Source organism: Acomys russatus, chromosome 5, assembly GCF_903995435.1.
Source record: "Acomys russatus chromosome 5, mAcoRus1.1, whole genome shotgun sequence".
In the NCBI taxonomy this organism is placed as follows: Eukaryota; Metazoa; Chordata; class Mammalia; order Rodentia; family Muridae; genus Acomys; species Acomys russatus.
This window is the reverse complement of record NC_067141.1, coordinates 31986335-32004972: the sequence shown is the minus strand read 5'-3', so window position 1 is coordinate 32004972 and position 18638 is coordinate 31986335. Positions and strand designations below refer to the sequence as shown.

The 18638-nt window shown below is 47.4% G+C and overlaps 1 protein-coding gene across 2 annotated transcripts; it reads right to left on the bottom strand.

The window, feature by feature from the left end:
- Positions 1–6921: 6921 nt before the first annotated feature.
- Positions 6922–17302, bottom strand: Prpf19 (pre-mRNA processing factor 19). Of its 2 annotated transcripts, none has more exons than XM_051146156.1 (16): positions 17063–17302; positions 14888–15037; positions 14652–14728; positions 13510–13708; positions 13353–13426; positions 13199–13261; positions 12267–12308; positions 12102–12176; positions 11728–11803; positions 11447–11556; positions 9808–9963; positions 9534–9603; positions 9244–9329; positions 8825–8995; positions 8606–8711; positions 6922–7076 (listed from the first exon to the last, which is right to left on the bottom strand). In XM_051146156.1, exons 1-16 carry the CDS (start codon positions 17079–17081, stop codon positions 6979–6981), a joined length of 1572 nt encoding a protein of 523 aa, XP_051002113.1. In that variant the 5' UTR covers positions 17082–17302; the 3' UTR covers positions 6922–6978. The 2 variants fall into 2 exon arrangements, with proteins under 2 accessions (XP_051002113.1, XP_051002114.1); XM_051146157.1 differs by having other exon boundaries at positions 13510–13651; positions 17063–17301.
- Between the last annotated feature and the right edge of the window lie 1336 nt (positions 17303–18638).

Below are 18638 nucleotides of genomic sequence, written 5' to 3'. Positions count from 1 at the left end.
GAGTGTACACCAGTGGAGCATATACAGGGGCATACCCACAGTACATATCACTTGATTATAACAAAGGACTATTAACTGGCTTGCTTATTTCCTAACCATTATTTTATCTTTTAACTTTTAAAATTATTACGGTACATGTGTAGGTGCATGTATGGAGGTCAGAAGACACCTTTGTGGAGCATTGATCTCTCCTTTCTCCTTTACTTAGGTTCTGGGAATTGAACTCAAGTAATCAGGCTTGCACAGCAAGTATCTTTACCTGATAACCTTACTGGCCTTTGTCATTATTTTAGATGACAGTCCTTTGACTGTCAGGTTGCAGAGCAAAGATTCTTGCTGGCTGAACCTCACTATCCCACACAAGCCAAGTTAAAACGGTGAAGACTTTGTGCCTCTCTTTTGTTTGGTTTTCTATTTTATTTTGTTCTTTTGTTGTTTGTTTGTTTGTTTTTTAGACAGGGTTTCTCTGTGTAGCCTTGGCTGTCCTGGACTCGCTTTGTAGACCAGGCTGTCCTTGAACTCACAGCGATCTACCTGTCTCTGCCTCCTATTGCTGGGATTAAAGGCGTGTGCCACCACGCCCAGCTTGGTTTTCTATTTTATTATTGTGTGTATATGCCTAGAGGGTGAGGCATGAGCATGCCAAGGCATACACACTGAGGTCAGAGGGCAATTCTGTAGAATCAGTTCTCTACCTTTATATGGATTCAGGGATCAAATCCAGGCTGTCAGGCTTGCCCGTCACTTTGCCCACTGAGCTAGCTATCTTGCTGACCCCTCTTAAACTTCTTAATCTTTTTGAAATACCCACATTTCCTCTTCCCTTTGCTCCTCCAACACCTCCCACATACATATTGTTTTAAAATTACATGTATTATCTATAGGGCCAGCTAGCAATCAAGACACAGACACTTGTTTTATTTTAAAATAGCCTTAGATAACCTGGGGCAGGGCAGATATCAATCCTCTAAACTACCTCCCATGCCTGCCTCAATCCTATGTCATGTTTTTAATAACTTGATTTATCAAGTTATCTCCCATCCATAATCCCAAATACTTGTTAATGTTCTTCATCTGGGCCCGATTCTCCATCCACTCCGGCAGTAATTAGCATAAAAATACATGCCCCAACAGATACACCCCCTTGTTCTTTTAAACTCACAGCCTTTGTTATGTGTGTGTGTGTGTTCTTACATAAATACAGCCTGCTCAATCCATATGTTTGCATGTGTTTGGAGGGCTCACAATCATTTTAAACCACTATTGCGTACTCTACACACTTATCCTTTCACGTCTTTGTTTGAGATAGGGTCTGACATAACCCAGACTGTCCTGATGCTGGCCTTGGACTTGTGATCCTCTTGCTAATGTTACAGCCATATTCCACCATTTCTGACTTCACTCGGTACTGGGTGTAAGCAGAGAAGTGCTCTCCCAGGTGAGTGCGCTATGTTCCCAGCCCCAGTGCCTCATTTTGTATCATTTTAAACATCTGTGTTGTCTAGCTTTCTAACTAGGACATCTGATCTGTTGGAGGAAACCAAGCCTCTCACTTCAGGTACCAAGTGTGAAGGCAGTTATGTAAGCATGGACCTGCTTTCGCAGAAGAAATTCTTAGAATTCTTGGGTCAGACAGACGCTACATCCCTGTGGGCTGAGATTTTAGGGGGACCTGCCCTCTCTGCCCCTCCAGATTGTTCTAGATCTTTGTCCATCTGAGCACCAACAGTAGGCTGCCACTACTGTCTTAAAAGTGGTTCAGTAAGCCAGGCGTGCCTTTAGTCCCAGCACTCAGGAGGCAGAGGCAGGCAGAGGCCAGCTTGGTCTACAAAGTGTTTCAGTTGTTAGAAGCCATGCATTCACATAGCTGCTTGCATCTTATAACTTGTGTCTTCCCTCTCCATTTCTTCCAAGAGCAACCTCTTCATAGTTCCAACAACTGGCCATTGGCTTTTCTTCATGTGTTCCCTCCCCTGAGGGAATTACATAATGGTGAACTTTCCCCTCACATTTTAATCTTTGAATATGGCAAAGACCTTCCCCTGCATAACCATACCCATTTGCCTTTTGGGGCTGTTACTTTGACATATGGTTGCTCTTTCAAGTTACATGAGCACATGAATTTTTTTTTTTTAAAGTTTTTCGAGACTGGGTTTCTCTGGGTAGCCTTGGCTATCCTGGAACTCACTCTGTAGACCAGGCTGGTCTCGAACTCACAAGCACATAATTTTTTAAAGGAAACTGTAGTGATTATTGAAATGGTATATAGATTCTGTCGATACATCAAAGGGTTCAGTGGACAAAAACACATAAGCATGAAAAACAAAGCTCTCTGCAACACTAGCTTTTCTAAGCTCTCGATGGCAGAAAACAGTCTCATTGACATATCCTAGCTACCAAAACCTTACCTGAATTGTGCTCAGAAGACAAGCTTCTCTTCTCACTTCCCAATGCAAGGCTAAGCAGGTACCTGAGCCTATGACAAGCTGAATTAGACCTGATAGGGAGGAGGGCAAGCCACCGTCCTGAGCAGGAAGCAGACTGCATGTAGTCCATCAGACTTCCTCTTCCTGCCTTTAGACCACCGCTACAGGAGGCCGAAGGGGTTCCCAGCCCCTTCACCCTCCACACTAGGCAAGAGGGCAAATTATTTCCATGTGCTTCCTTAAAGGAAGGAAGGGGTGACCTCAGCTCAGTGGCCACCAAGAGAGGCAACCTGAGTTTGGTCTCTGGGACCCATGTGTTGGAAGAAACAACCCCTACAAGCTGTATTCTGACTTCCATACGTGTCCTGGTGAAAGGGCACATGCCACACATACACAAGATATAAATAAGAGGAGTACTTCAGAGCTGAGTGCTACAGCTGAATGTGTAGTTAACTCCTTCCCATGTGGCTCCTATGCAGGTGTTCCTGCAGAACATCTAGTGCAAAAGAACTTTACTGTTCCAATAATGGGTGATATTAGACCAGTCTTTTGAAGTAAATAACAAAAATACCAGATTAAAAATATTTTTATATGCACTTAAGTCACTGTTGAACTGTTAGGGGAAAAAATTCACAAAGATGGGATGAAAATAAACTCTGGGAAGTAGAAACAGCTTCTATTTTGGGAACTTCTACAGAATCCTGACGATGTTGACATTCCGCCTGGGTGAGTACAGGGACCACAGAGGAAACCCAGAGGCTGCCAAAGGCAGAAGTCTAGAGGTACGCCTCCAAGAGACTACAGAAGCTCAGTTCAGAGTTAGGGCAAGAGGGGCAGACCAGCGCACCAAGGCAGGCAGTGAATACTCTTGCCTATCTTGGTGTTGGTGGACTGAAAACTCTGCCTTAATAACGAGAAGCATACATCTCTTTCCAAGATGTCATCCAAACTCTTAGTATAGGGGTAGGGGACAGAAAGATCCTTCAAGTTTTAGTCCTAGCTGAATTTTGCTTCATTTTGCCTCCCTACCTGGATTGCTAAGCTTCTGGTTTTGTGGAGTACATTGAGAGAAGGTTTTTCTATATATAGAGAACTGGAACTCATTTTATAGACCAGTCTAGCCTCAAACTCAGATCTGCCTTCCTCTGGTCAAAGGTGTGCACCACTACAACCGGCTGGACCGATGAAGTTTTAATGTCAGGCTTAAGGACAAAGAAGTTAGGTCATGGGTATAAAGCACCAAGGACCAATGTCACTGTCTCTGGCAGCCATCACAAAGCAGGGAAGCAATCACTAGTTACTGATTGCTTCTTGTAATTGCTTCTCACTCCTTGTAATAGCTCACTTACCTCTCATAGCATTACTAGGTAGGCACCACAACTCACACAAAAACTGACAGACTTTATAAAAAGGTGGTAGAGCTAGCAGTCAAATCGGGGCTTGACGCCAGAGTCCATACTAACCAGGACCCTATCCTCCAGAGACCTGTGGAGGATGTCATTACTTATCCACTGCTGTCTTAGCTTTTGTCTCAAACTATGCTTAAAATTCTAATTCAAGGTGATGCCTTGGAACAAGATGCTTCTTTGAACACTCACTTGCATAAGGGAACTAGCACCACCTGCTGGCTAGAGGCATGCCTCAAAGGAGCCCAGGCAAGGCACCCAGGTGACTCCTTGGTTGTGCTCCAAGCACAGAGTAGACTGTCAGTTCAACAGCAAAGAGACATGGCTTTGAACATCCAGAGGCAAAAATCCATTTCATAACAATACATTTCCTTTGGATACCAGACCTGACGATGCTCCTAGACCTTAAATATTAGGATTGCTGTGGCCCACGAATGAGCCTGGGAAGACGGAACCCTTTAGGATCCATCCCCAACTGAAAGCTTGTTGCGTTTGGAGTGTCATCTTCCATCAGAGTAGCTATAACTACTAGCAACCCCCAAAACTGGGCCTGTTGACTACCAAAGTCCCCTTAATAAAAGGAACTGGTGGAGAGGGTCACTGGACCCTCAGCTGACTTCCAAACACTTGTTCCTGTGCCTCCTGGCCATCTATGTCAGCCCAAATTGCACATCATCTGGCTGGCCTGTGAGGTACTATACAAACTGGTGCCCTATAAGAAGGTGTGGCTATTTGTTTACATCTCTGATATATGCCAGGATTCCCCTATCTGTGCACATATCACACACTTGACACAATTTGTGGATCACCAAAGTGCTGTGCCCACGAAGAGGTCCCCAAATCCTGTCCTTCAGAATCTTCTTAGGGAGATCTAACAGAAACCACTCGATGGCTCTGCACTGACAGCTTGGGCCTAGGATGTCCCAGGCCACGCCCTCAACCCTCACCCCACCTTCAGTGGCACTCCACTATCACCTGCGGATAGCTGTTATTGGCACACTTCTTACTTGGTTGTCTAACTCATCTTACTTTTACCCTGTTACTCAAGAACTTGTAAGGCATAATTTTTTTAAAATCAGACTTTTCACTGGGCAGTGGTGGCACATGCCTTTAATCCCAGCACTTGGAAGGTAGAGTTAGTTCTAGGACAGCCAGGACTACACAGAGAAACCCTGCCTTAAAAAAATAAATAAGCCGGGCGTGGTAGCACACGCTTTTAATCCCAGCACTCGGGAGGCAGAGGCAGGCGGATCACTGAGTTCGAGGCCAGCCTGGTCTACAAAGTGAGTCCAGGATGGCCAAGGCTACACAGAGAAACCCTGTCTCGAAAAACCAAAAAAAATAAAAATAAAAATAAAAATAAATAAATAAATAGGGGCTGGAGAGATGGCTCAGTGGTTAGAACTGTCTGCTCTTCAGAGGTCTTGAGTTCAATACCCACAACCATCTATACTAACACCTGATGCCCTCTTCTGGCTTGCCAAGTGTACATGCAGATAGGGTATTCATATACATAAAACAAATAAATAAATAAATCTTTAAAAAAGAGAAATAAAAATTTAAACAATTTTAAAATAAATAATAAAAACTTTACACTACACTTTTCAAATCAGAACACCTACAACTACCCAAGGACATGTTAACTAAACAGCTACACAGGAGCGCAGCATCAATTCAGTTCTAAGTGGATGGCAAGATTAGAACTCAGCAAACCACTGAGCTCCACAGTAGAGTGCTATAATCACTCAGTCATCTTTCCAGCCCCATTTTTAAAATTGCATACTTGTAGGAGTGTATACGTGTATACACACGCATGTAGATGGCAAAGGATCACTGTGGGTGTCATCCTCAGGAAGTTACTTAAGAACATATCCAGAGGCTTCATGCTGTATTGACAGTAAGGATTAGTGTAACTTGCCCACAACGCTCAAGGTAGCACTTCATTTGCTAGCTCTTCCTTCCTAACGCTTTTCCATCAGTACTCACCAACTCCCCTTTCCTGCCTCGCGTCACCATACGCCTAACCTCATAGAGGGTTCCCAATGCCAACATTCCATTGGGATGGCCCTACTTAAGGGCACTAAGGATGTCCTGGGCACACTTAATGGTAACTTACCCTTCGACAACCACACTTACCTCCTCCTGCTCCACACCTCGCTCATTTCAACACCAGAACCCTCTTTCCTTCCACCTGTAACTCTCCTCCTCCCCTTAACCCCTTGGCCTCAGAGGCCCCAGGTAACCTCCAAATGTAGAGCAGCCTCAGGACCCCATGATCCTGCTTACAAAAACCTGCAAGAGGCATTAATCCCCTCCTGTGTTATTACCTAACATTTTTATTACTGTGCACTAGCAGTCTGCCCGGGAAGCAGCTCTACTTTAGATTAGCTGCCAGTCAAAAAAATCTCTTTGGTCAAACCAGCTGGATATCAGTTTGTATCACCTACAACTAAAGTATCCCTAGCAACCCACTCACAGACACCCACCAGGCTAAGGCTTACCTAACTCCTTGCCGCCTTTCAGGCCTGAGAGAAAAGTCAAGCCAGGAACCAAGCACAGCACGCGTGGCAAGGTCAAGGCCTTCAGAACATGGAAGACTTTTGACAAATGGCTTCCAGGCTCTTCCCTTACTTCTGCTACAGGGGAAGCTTCCGGATAGCCCGTGTCCCACACTGTGTTTCTTCCCCCAACCTTCCCAACTCAGGGTTTGTGGTAGACAGACAAAAGGAGGTGACTATGTTTACTGTGTGGGTTTTTTTTAATGAAACTAGATCACTGCTTACAAAAACCTGTAAGAGGCCTCCTGCCCCTCCCCTTCACAGTTCCCTTGGCTCACCTCCCTGTCTCAGAAGAGCTGAAACAGAGCAGGCATGGAACAGCTGCCACCACTGGGGGAGGTGCTGGACTCCGACTCTGAGCATTTACAGGGTGACAGTTCCTCCATGTCCATTCCCTGGGGCCCAAAGGCTGCACGGATAGCAGTGTTCCATGTACCCTGGCTCAGACCATCATCCAGACCAGAATGAAATGATATGAATGTCCCCCCCACCAGACCTCCCTCCTCCTAAAGTCCCACCCCCACCCCCACCCTTCTAATTCTAACCCCCTACTGAGATGAGACCCAGAGCGGTGAGAAGGCCTAGGGCCTACAGACTGTAGAATTTGAGGCTCCTGTCCATGCCAGTTGAAGCGATGAACTTGGCGTGGTGCCCAAAGGCCACTCCAGTGGTCAGGCCGCTATGCTCTGAGGAGAGAAAAAAGGGAAAGATGAGAAGGCTGTTCCTTCTTCGGGCCAAACAATGACTTTGAATACCATGTTCCTAGCACAAAGGCAGATGGTAAGGGTTTGACTGCTCTGTATGATACCCTTCCAAAGACAGGATTCTGTTCACTATTTATCTTTAGCCAGCACTTAGCACCTGGCAGGAAGCAACACTCACCCTTTCGTTGGTAGGATGAATGCACAGAGGAATACCAATCCTCATTCTCACCTGAGCTTTCTGGGCAAGCGTACTTCAGCTTGGCTGGAAACCTCAGTGGTTTAGTATGTTTAGCTTTAAGTCCTTGCTTGGACCTGGAATAGTCCATTAGCCTGTTCTAGCTCAAAGTTGTCAAAGTCCAGGGCACATAGCATAGGGCTGGATCCAGAATAGACAAAGCTGAGCTGTCCTCCTTGCAGGACTCAGCTAGGACTCTCCTAGACTTAGGATAACACCTGGTGCTCCCCAGAGAAAAGCCCTCTTGTGCTCTCAGCTGGCCAAACCCAAGGTGACCCTCCAGCTTCAGCCACCAAGAGCTGGGCTTACCAGGGTGAGCTGGCACACGCAGCAAGATCCTCACCCCTAAGATGAAGCTAAAGCAGTCCAGGGCCACAAGGTGACACCGAGGTGAGAAACCCTCTTGTACAGCACTGTCACCCTCACTTTCCCTTGTTGATTCTACCGGCCCTTAAATATTTGTGGTGGGCTTGAACATCTGCTATGGTGGGAAAGGCCATGAATTCCCTCTCTACAAAAAGCAAAACAAACCTACGAAATTACCTTCCATCTGCCCTTCCCAACTTGATTTATAGGCTTCATTACTCACCCATGATAGACCCAAATAAAAAGCTCAAAAATAAATAAATAAATAAATAAATAAATAAATAAAAATTACACCCAGCATGGTAGCGCACGCTTTTAATCCCAGCACTCAGGAGGCAGAGGCAGCAGATCTCTGTGAATTTGAGGCCAGTCTGGTCTACAAAGTGAGTTCCAGAACTGCCAGGGCTTGCCCTGTCTCAAAAAGCTAAATAAATAAAAACTTCATTACTGTCCAGACTAGTTCTTATTCATTACTCAAATCAAAACCCAATACCAATTATAGCATAACTTATGGGTGGCAGTAAATCCCCATAATTCCCAGTGAGTGACTGCACTTATCCCAATTTTTCTGGAGCACTAGAGAGATTACATAACTTGCCCCTCAACAAACAACTTGGGAGAGGCCAGCTAGTAACAGTACTCACAGCCAAACAGACTCACAAGGCCTTTTCCTAGGCCACAATGCTCTGCTGCCCCAGCCGTAAGTAAAAGCTGCCAGGATGGGAGGTGAGGGGGTGGAGTCAGTTGTAGAAAACTTAGCTAGGTTCTACTCCCCCGACAGCAAAAGGCAAAGAATTGTTTAGGCCTATCTCTAAGGCTCAGCCCCCCCACCCCCCACCCCCGGCGAGGCTTCCCCACGTCTCTCCAGAGCAGATGCACAAGGCCCTGGGAGGCCACAGTCAGCCTGTACCTGTAAAGTGAAGAATCTCCGTCCACTGTTTGCAAATGTAGATCTGGACATCTGTACCTCCGAGTGCCAGGTAGGTACCACTCTGGTCAAAGATCAGTGACTTCACCTGCCAAATCCCAAAGAGAAGTAATTACACAAATGACCAGAAGCCACAAAACTGGGAACAAGCAAGCAGCTTCCATGGGCTCAGAAACTATCAGCAAATGAGGAGGAACACACCTCAAAGTTGTTGTCCAGCTGTAATGTCTTGAAGTTCTTCAGCTTGCGTAAGTCCCAGAGCTTGACTGAAGAGTCATCAGCTGCTGTGGCCAGGTAGTACCCATTTTCAGAGAAGGCGATGCTGGTAATGGGGCCAGAGTGGCCAGGGAAGTTGGCCACATTGGTACGCTCCTACAGGGTGGGGGGTGAGGGGGTGGGCAATAAGATCTCACTCACCAGTCAAGACAGAAAGAAAACAGGGCCTACCAAACTCCTATTTCTGAGACGTCCTGTGCACCCACAGTTCCTTGGTCACACTCACCATGCCACACAAACAAAGCCAGGCTCTCCCAAGTCTTGAGATATCTCAGGACCTGTCACCACACCTCATTAGTTCCTTCTCCCTCAGGGCTCCAGAGGAGGCCTGCATGTCATCCTACCTTCAAGTCCCAGATCTTGATCTGGGAGTCCATGGTTCCTGTTCCAAAGATGAGGCCATCGGGGTGGAACTGAGCACAGGTAAGAGCTGAGGAAAGGGGAAAGGGATCTGAGTGGTCAGAGCCTGTAGGAAGGGTGAGAGCTCTTCATTCCTCACTGTGCCCAGTACACGAGTGGTCACTATACTGGTGCCAGTGGTAAACACTATCTTTAGAACAGATAAGCAAATGACTAAATAAAACTCAATAACAAACTGCAAACAAAAAAGCTCAATGCCTCTAAGGCCACTTACAGCAGCCAGAAGTCTCATCTGTCACCTTGGTGAGCACACGCCCTGTTTGGATGTCAGAGAAGGCCCAGTACTAGAAATGAGACAAAAAAGCCAGTGAGAAAGTGGGTCTGGTGGCCTTCAAGAGAGACCCTGGTTCAATACCCACTGGCCAAGTTAGCTCCCACACAGAGAAGAACCATTTCCACAACTCTGGGTATCTGCTTGTCCCCAGCAAGACGGCCCCTCCTCCCAGGATGAGTAAGCGGCCTCCTTAGGGCCCTGGCTGGGACTGCACCTGATCATCAGAGGAGCTCAGGAGATAGTCTCCAGTAGCATGGAGGCTGAGGCCTGTCACCGCGCTTTCATGGGCCCGAACAACCTGTACACAAGAGGTGTTTGGGACCGACCAAATCCTGATAGTCGCATCAGGGGACGCGGAAAACACCAGTTCCTGAAAGGAAAGAGGCCAAGAATCAGAGCCCATGAAGTGAGATGTACTGTAACATTATTTTCCATAGTGACAAGCACAGCCACAACTACTCCTAGCCCCATCCTGCTTGTAACCATGTGTCTAAAGAACAATGCCCAAGAAAGCCAAGAAAACAAAATGCTACTGAAATGCTCACTACCAAGGCACTACTTAGTAAAAAGAGCAACTGTATCGGAGAGCTATTTCTGTCCCACTTTCAAGCTGAGTGAAATGCGGCTATTACAACTGAGGGACTGGAGCCATGTGCCACCTGTGGCTAGAGACGACTGTACTAGATGGCCCAGATCTGAGCAGCACTGAACCTAACGTAGGGTCACGCTCTCATGTTACTCCCACTTAGACCTCAAGGGCAAGTTGGTTGTTCAACAGACCCAGGGCAGACAGAGCTTATTTAGTTTCCCTGACAAATTAGTCCAACCAGTTAGGACAGCAGCAGCCAGAAGATAAAAGCAACTATCCTCGTTCATTAACATGTTTTCATAAAAGCTAAATGTAGTACTAATATCAAATAAACAGGAAAATAATTCAATTTTGATGAGTTTTAGTTTATCACAGCTGTGGTAGTTTAAATAAAGATGGCCCCCATAGGCTCATATATTTGAAGGCTTAGTCACCAAGAGTGGCACAAGGATTAGAAGGTATGCCTTTGATGGAGAAAGTAAGTCAAATGGGGATGAGCTCTGAGGTTTCAAAAACCCAGGCCAAACTGAGAGTATGTGCCTGTCTGTCTGTCTGTCTGTCTCCTTGCAGATCAGGATATAGATCTTACCTACTGTTCCTGTGCCATGTGTGCCACCCTGCTCCCTGCCATGATAATGGAATGGCCTTCAACTGAATGATTTTCTTTTTTTTAAATAAAGAGTTGCAGTGGTCATGGTGTCTCTTCACAGCAATAGAACACTAACTAAAACGCATACATTCCTCTATTTCCTGGTTCCCTAAGGTCTAAGAGAACGACTAACTGGGGGAGGTACTGCTCCAGCACCCCGCGCAGCAGCATACCAGGCCACTGTATTCTTGGCTCAAGTTTTATGAGACCATTACTCTCCTCTAATGAACTACCAATTACCTTATCCTCTAAGCCAGGGGGTTCTCATCTATTTGAACTCAAACTACTTTCAATAGTCAACATTAAATTTTGAGCCTGACCCTGCAGGGTCATGGGAACAAACAGTCAGGGTGACATGGAGCTTTGCTGTCTGTAGTTTATCTATAAACACTCTAGGGTGTTTGTTTTCTTTTTCTAATGCAAAATTGATGTGAATCTGCTTTGTTGGTGTCATTTCCTTTCTCCCCTGGTTTGAGGCCCCTGCTTTGGGAGTCTGCACAGAGACCACCAATGTCTGCTTCATCAAGACAGCAGGGCCGGGCAATTAGTTCTAAGATTCAAAACCACTGAAACTGAACTTAGGAAAGGACAAGGGTGGCTATGAGAGTGCCTTACCTGAGAAGGATGAAATACCACACTGGTGACCTTCTTGGTATGGCCTTTCAGAGTGGCCAGGATCTGCTCAGTACTCTTATCAAAGACAACAACATTTTTATCCGCCCCACCTGGAGAAGACCCAAAAAAGACAAGAATGAGTCAGGCCTCATTATAAGGATCCCTGTGCTAAAGAAGGTCTTTCTGTCGTCAAATCCATGCAGAGGACAAGGGGCATGCATCTTCCCTTGCTCCTACCATCATCCCTCATCTTAGCCTGTCAGGCCAGGTCCAGAACTCACCAGTGAGAATCTTGTTGGTGTCTGAAGGACAGAGGTCCAGAGCGAGGATCCCAGGAATGCTAGCACTGTGAAGTCCCTTTCCAGACAGAGCCACATGAAACCCAGTCACAGCCAAATCCAAGCCACACAGCTCTTTACTCCCCTTCCCCACACCCCTCATCTTCTCCTCCAGCCAGGGAACAAGAGTGAATTTTATCCCTTATCCATCCAGCTTGGCTGGTTGCCTGCATGCAGCAATTGCCCCACTGCATAGCAAGACAGGAAGAGCAGCCAAGTTGACACACCACGCCAGAGACCTGAGGAACATTTCTTCCAGCTCCTTAGGCTGGCCCACCCTCTCCTGGAAACAGTCAAGTCCACTTCCAGCCACTTACCACATGGGATGCCACCTGCCGGTACTTGCTGAGCTCTTCAGGTTTCACCAGCTCCTCAGGCACAGTCTTTCCTCTCTGAGAAGAGAAAGGCCCCAAAGAGCAGTCATAAGCGCAGACTTCAACTAGCCCCTTCTCCAAGAAGGCAAGTGTTCACAGAAGACTCACCTTCTTACGCTCCGTGGTTAGCACAGTGGCCTTGTCTTGAAGCTGTGGAGAATACAGATCATTTTGTGAGACAAATGATTCTGCAAGGACAAAGCATACTAGGTGCTAGTCACATCTGTGTCACAGCACCATTAAAATCATGCTATCTGGTAAGCTTTGTGCAAAAAAAACTGTCACACTTCCACATCTTTTATTTTTTCGAGTCAGAGTTTCTCTGTGTATCCTTGGTTATCCTGGACTTACTTTGTAAACCAAGCTGGCCTCCAACTCACAGAGATCCACCTGCCTCTGCCTCCCTGAGTGCTAGGATTACAGGTGTGTCCTACCGCAATGGGCACATTTAACATCTTGTAAGGTGAGGTACCCATGACTTATGGTACAGCTGAGAAAACTGAACATCAAAAGAACTCCCTGGCCAGAGCTGGTAGGGGCAGGAGCTAGGCTGTAGTGCTCTGGGGCCAGGGCCAGGCTACAGACATGAGAGTCAGAAGAGCTGCTCAGACTCCGTTGGACCCCATAAACAGACTGTACACTCCACGGAACCCTGAGTTGCAGTCTGGAAGCCCACTCTGCCTCTTCTCAGCTGTCTGACTTGCAAGCTCAAAGTTAAAATAAAGGTAACTCCTACCCTATCTTGTAGGCAAAACCTTCAAAATCTCTAACAAAATGGCTGACTACCAGCAAAGAACATAATCACATCGAGAGCTAAAAGCTGCCCTTATCAGTAGTTAAATCTCCTACAACAAGGCTGTCAAGTGCATACCTCATTCTATCCTGAAGCCTGGGAAATGAGACCAGAAAGGCAGACTAAAGTAAGCCTCGTCAGAAAGCCCCCCACACTGCCCAGCGTGCGAGATTCTCACTTGGATCCCAAGACCCATGGTACTAAGGGAGGGCCTGTGGCAGCCCCAACAGAGGAACACACGACTCACCTTCTGGATAATCTCAGGAGTCATTCCCACCAGCTCACCCAAATCCATGGGCTCTCCTGCACCCTGCAGAAAAGAAAGGGAGAATAGGAGGGGCTCACAATACCAAACACATCTGTGTAAGGACAGCTTCCAGGACCTGGAAGGGAACACTTACCACCACACTAGGCTGTGAGCTTGGCACAGCCTGAGGTACAATAAGACCAGCCTGTGGTTTCAGAGTAGCCAGAGCTGAGAGAAAAGATGACATTAGAAACAGGATATTACAAAGTAGGGTCAGCAGAGGGCAGGGAGCAGCAGGAGCTAGGAGACACCTTCTCGAGCAGCAGTGACTTCCTTGGTGAGACGGGCAATGACTCGGCAGGCAGCATCGTGCTGGTACAGAGCATGGGACAGCTCCTGGCGGGTGGTCTGCAGCTGCTGGCGAAGAGTGAAGCTGTGCAGCATGACTGCATCCTGGGAGAGGGTAGGCCACTGTGAGGACTGGGGGAGAGCCAGAGAACTCGGCCAGCCCTAGAGAAGAGGACACCACCTCCTATTCTACACTGAAACCAGCCTAAGCTACTCAGAGACCCAAGCCAACATCTGAGTGACCCTGAATGCCCGGTATGGCATTCAGGCTCCTACCCCCATACCACACCCATAGAGACACAAGTGCGAGCTAGCTCCTTCCCTTTCCCACCTTTGCTAGTCACCAATAAATCATAGGTGTTAATGTCATCACTCCTCTGAACGGAAACAATAAGGCTGCTGTGGTTATTTACCGGCTACCCTCAGTAAGTGCTGTGCTCAGTAATGAGAGTCCCTGGTGTCACAAGGCAAACATGTCAGTTTTATTCTACTTCTTACAGAATCCAGACAGACAGGACAAATCAGTGTCCTATAGTAAGGAAGTCAAGTCTTAAGAGACTGAGCTGTGTGCTACAAGTCCCAAAGGCTGACAGTAGGGGAAAACGTTGGAATCTAGGTCTGCAAGAGTTCCAACACCCAGGCTCCTCTTGTGCTGCCATCCTGATCCTCACAAATGAAATAAGGCTGGCAAGAAATGAGGGGGCGTCTCGGTGGTAGAACATTTACAATAGCCCTGTGTTCATCCCCAAAAAAGAGTTGGGCCCGGTGGTCGGTGCTTGTAAGCTAGAAGGCTGAATCAGGAAGACCATGAGTTCTATAACAGTCTAGGCCCCAAAGCAAGGCCCCAGGAGTTAAGAGCACTTGCTAATTCCAGAAGATCCAGGTTAGATTCCCAGAGCCCACATGGTGGCTGACTGTAACTACAGCTCCAAAGGATCACACTCCCTCTCTCTGCCTCCCAAGCACCAGGCATGTAAGTGATACGAAGACATACATGTAAGCAAAAGACCCATACTCATAAAATAAGATTAAAAGAAAAGAGGGAGGGAGGCCCCGTCTTTTCAGGTCCCCGCCCAGAAGTGCATATTCTCTTCACAGAACTCACCCACTCATCCTGCAAGGCTTTCAGAATGGCTGGGATGCTGGTGGCAGAGGGAGGCTTGGGCCGGATTGGGTGAGCAACTGCCAAGAGAGGCAGCAAAGCAGGTATGAAGGACCAGAAGCCAGGGACTCGTTCCCCCGCCCCACTCACAGCCACCATCTTCTCCACCATACTGGCTCCACCTCCCACTCTTGAAGGCCCAGCTGAGTTGGCCCTGAGCTAAGGCAATTGGACAGCACCTTTGATGTCGATGAGCTGCTCCTCTGAGAGAGGCTGGTTGTTGATAGGATCTGTGCCATTCTCTGCAATGTACTTCTCAATGAGTCGCCGTTCGTACACATGGTTAGAGACAGGGGACACACATGGGTGCTCTGGCACTTCATTGGAGACTACAGAGAAAGGCAGGTAGTGAGCACAGGGTGAAAGGAGACCTGGGCTAGAAGAGCCCCACAAGACCCTGTCAACACACTCAGCTATCAGGAAGCAAGGTCTGTGACAGCTGGCCCTTGGCCCTAGAATGCCTACCAGCGACTTAACTAGCTTCTCTAGTCTGCTGACGACAACCAGTAAATAGTAACTGCCCAGGCCCTATGTTCCAGTCCTGTAAGAGTGGCCAGTAAGCCCTGCCAATCTCATTTTTGAACACAGTTGACTAGGCACACAATAGGGAAGTACACAGAGCACAACTCAAACCTCTGTCATCCATCTGGAGCCCTAGATGGATCAACAAACAAAGAAATCAAAAAGCGATGTGACAAGCACAGAGGAATTAAAAAACAAAAAAGAAACAAAAAACTTTCCATAGTGTCTGCTACTACGTGCCAAGTGAGAGTCTATTCTAAGCACCTGACAGAATAATCTGTGTACCCTTGAAGATGGGCGTTACAGCTGTCACTGACCTCCGGGACAACACAGATACTAAGCAGACACCTGATAAACATCAGAACAGGGCAAATGAGTGCATGCGTAATGGGGCTCAGAAAAGAAGTACGGAGCCTGGGCATACTGAACTACAAAAAAATAAAATAAAATAAACAAATAAAACACGAGGGCCTCAAAAGCAAGCACAGAACCAAGGTCTCTCTGACCTTCTCAGGTCCTCTTGTTTCTCTCCACTTAGCAGACAAGTGAAAGCTACCTCCACAGTCTCTGACTCTTCTGAGGGCTGCTCAAACGGAGTGTGTATCCCCTGAGAGACTTATCACGTAACAAAACAGAGCTCTTCTCCACCACATAATTCTATTCACCCTCCTGTGAGTCACCATCCCAAGGCCTCAAGCTCCTGTTCTTTTTCTGTGGCTCAAGGTTCTGTGTAAGCTTCCCTTAGAATCACCTATTTTTGCAGGACTCCATTGCGTATGTAATTAAGCATTGAATGAAATATGGCTTTCCTGTGCTGTTCTGTTGGTTTTTCTGGAATACTCAATGACTGAGCCCTTCAAGGAGCTTTCCCTCCCCTACAGGAGGAAGCATGGCCAGAACATGAAAGAGGGATGTATCAAAGATTGCAAGGAAACAGATGGTTCAAAAATACTTTGCAAACTGCAATTTCTTCAGTATGAGAGTCCCTTTTCTGTTTGTCATTTCCCTCCTTCCTTTCCCTCTGTGAATTAATGGCAACGTTCTGAGAAGAGAACAGAGAGGGAGGGGAAGCTAGTAATATGGTAAACAGTTAGGGAGAGCACCCGCAATGCCGTAATAAATTGCCAAAAGGCAAGACAGTCTACAGCATGGAAAAAGCAGAGATCCAGGCTCAAAGAGGCGAGCTCCACCGCTTATCTGCGCCGCTCATCTCTGGCTAAACCCCATTCTTCCAAAGACAGGATCCTGATGCTCTGTAAATCACGGATCTTTTTATTTCCCTTCAGACAATTCTTGTAAACATAAAATGAGATCACCGTTTGGAAATGCGTCGTAAATCAATACAGGTTTTCTAAACATTCGCTGTTTTCATTAGTCATACTGCGCGAGGCTAGAAGCCAGACACCTGGCTTCCAGCCCTGTCTCGAAGTCACTGCGTGATCTCTTCAAATCGCAAAAACTCCGATTCCTAAGAGAGGTTTCCCAAGCAATGCCCACTGCTGCAATGCTTTCAATTTTGCAGACGGGGAAACTGAGACCCAGACCGCCAGAGCCCAGAGGCCAATCGGAGGCGGATTCTGGACACGTCCTCGGGTTTCTCACATTAAGAGCTGTTTCTCCCTGCACCAGCTCCTCCCCCCCGCTCTGCTCAGGCCAGTCTCAGCTCTGTAAAACACAGGTTTCAAAAGACCCCCAGACACAGTCATTCTTCCCAGCTCCGTGAATTGCGCAGTACTGCGCAAATGCACCCCGCACGCAGGGCCGGGGTCTCCGGGGCCCGGGCCACAGCCACTGCACACACGCTCCCGCCTCCCGTCGCAGCCAGCACTCACTCGAGCAAATCAGGGACATGGCGCCGTCGCAGCGCTGCCAGTCGCCTCACAGCGGGCTCCTGGACTCGCTCTGCAGCCCTCCGTGGACCACTTCCGGTCCCCTGCCGCTTCCGGGGCGCTCGGACGCAGGTAGACAGCTGCCCGGCGTGGCGAAGCTCGCACAACTGCTTCACGTGGGGAGGTGGCCGGTGGCGCGCCTCAGCCTTCTACAGCTAACGGAAACTGCCCTTTCCCAGCATGCAACCTAGCAGGAAAAGACCCGCCTCGTAACACTCGGCTGTTTCCGCATTGGCTCGGCTCCTTCCGGCGAGGCCTCCAAGAGGCCCGAGGCGGGAAGAAGAGCCGAAACTACACTTCCCATGAGGCTGCGGGAATCTTAAACCCAGGGCTGTTTTTGAGGTTATGCTGCTGTCACCCAAGGCACAATAGTCTTTGAAACATTCGTGTGCAAGACAGTTTTCTCAGACGCTTGTAAAAAATGCAGATTGCTAGGGTCTGCCTTAGAGAGTCTGTAAGCATGATTCTGAGGCCTGTGTTTCTTGGCCGCCTTTTGAGAAACAATGCCGGAGACCCCTTGAAAAAAACACAGATGAGTAAAGAAACGAACACTGCCTAAGTTCTGTCTCTACTCCTGCTCTGTCTCTACTCTTGCAAGTCACTGGATTCGTTGCCTACTATGTTTTCTACACTCTGAGGAATTTATTCCCAGTGCCTTATGTGGATATTAAGAGAACAGAACGTTTCTGGGCACGCTTGCACAGGTCTTTAATCACAGCACTGCGCTGAAGAGGCAGGTGGATCTCTGAATTCAAGGCCAGCCTGGTCTACATAGTGAGTTCCAGTGCAGGACAATCAGGGCTGTCACCCGGTGCCTGGCATTTATCAGGGACATTGTTACTATTGTTTATTGAATGGCAGGCTGCCTGACAGGCCACGCATCTCAAGTATTTAGATGTATGGTAGGAAATAAATCAATCTAGGTGGGGCCCCTGAACCCAAGGTGATTAGACTAGATTGGTCTGGCAACAAAGTAGCATTTGATTGTATTTTGACCAAGCTATCAACTGATAACCATACTTCCAGAAATTTCCTCTGGAATATACATATTATATAGTTTGGAATAGAATACTATTGTGTATCTATTTCCTCTGAATTGAAACATTCCCTCAAGGGGTGGGGGAGGCTGGATGGTGGAGGAAGGCCCCTAAGATTCAAGGCACTAGTGACAGTTACTAGGCTCAGTAAATTCAGAATGTTACAAGATTTTTCAAAGTCCTCCCCAACTGTTATAAAAGCAGTAAATAATTTGGGTAGAGGGAGGAAGCTTTAGTCGAAGTGCCTGCAAGTTGGTCAGGGAAGCAGCTTTCATGAGTTCCCCCCAATGCTGGAGTGGGCTTTTCAGTCATACAGTTGACTTTGAGTTACCCACGGACCTGTAAATGACACCTATAAGTTTTCTGCTTAACCAAGCTAGGCTTGGGTGGAGCTGGGTTTTTGGCCATCTCCTCAGGAAAATCTACACAACAAGTGTAATGAAAGAAAAGAGACCTGGCATGCTAGAAACTTGGCCCTCAAT

Bases quoted from the DNA above. Each gene is read 5' to 3' on its own strand.
- Prpf19 (XM_051146156.1), bottom strand. The intron at 14,729-14,887 runs GTGCTGTCCAAT...CTCTCTTGGCAG, and splicing joins GCAGCTCATCGACATCAAAG to TTGCTCACCCAATCCGGCCC. The intron at 11,557-11,727 runs GTGAGTTCTGGA...GGTCTTCTCCAG, and splicing joins CACCAACAAGATTCTCACTG to GTGGGGCGGATAAAAATGTT.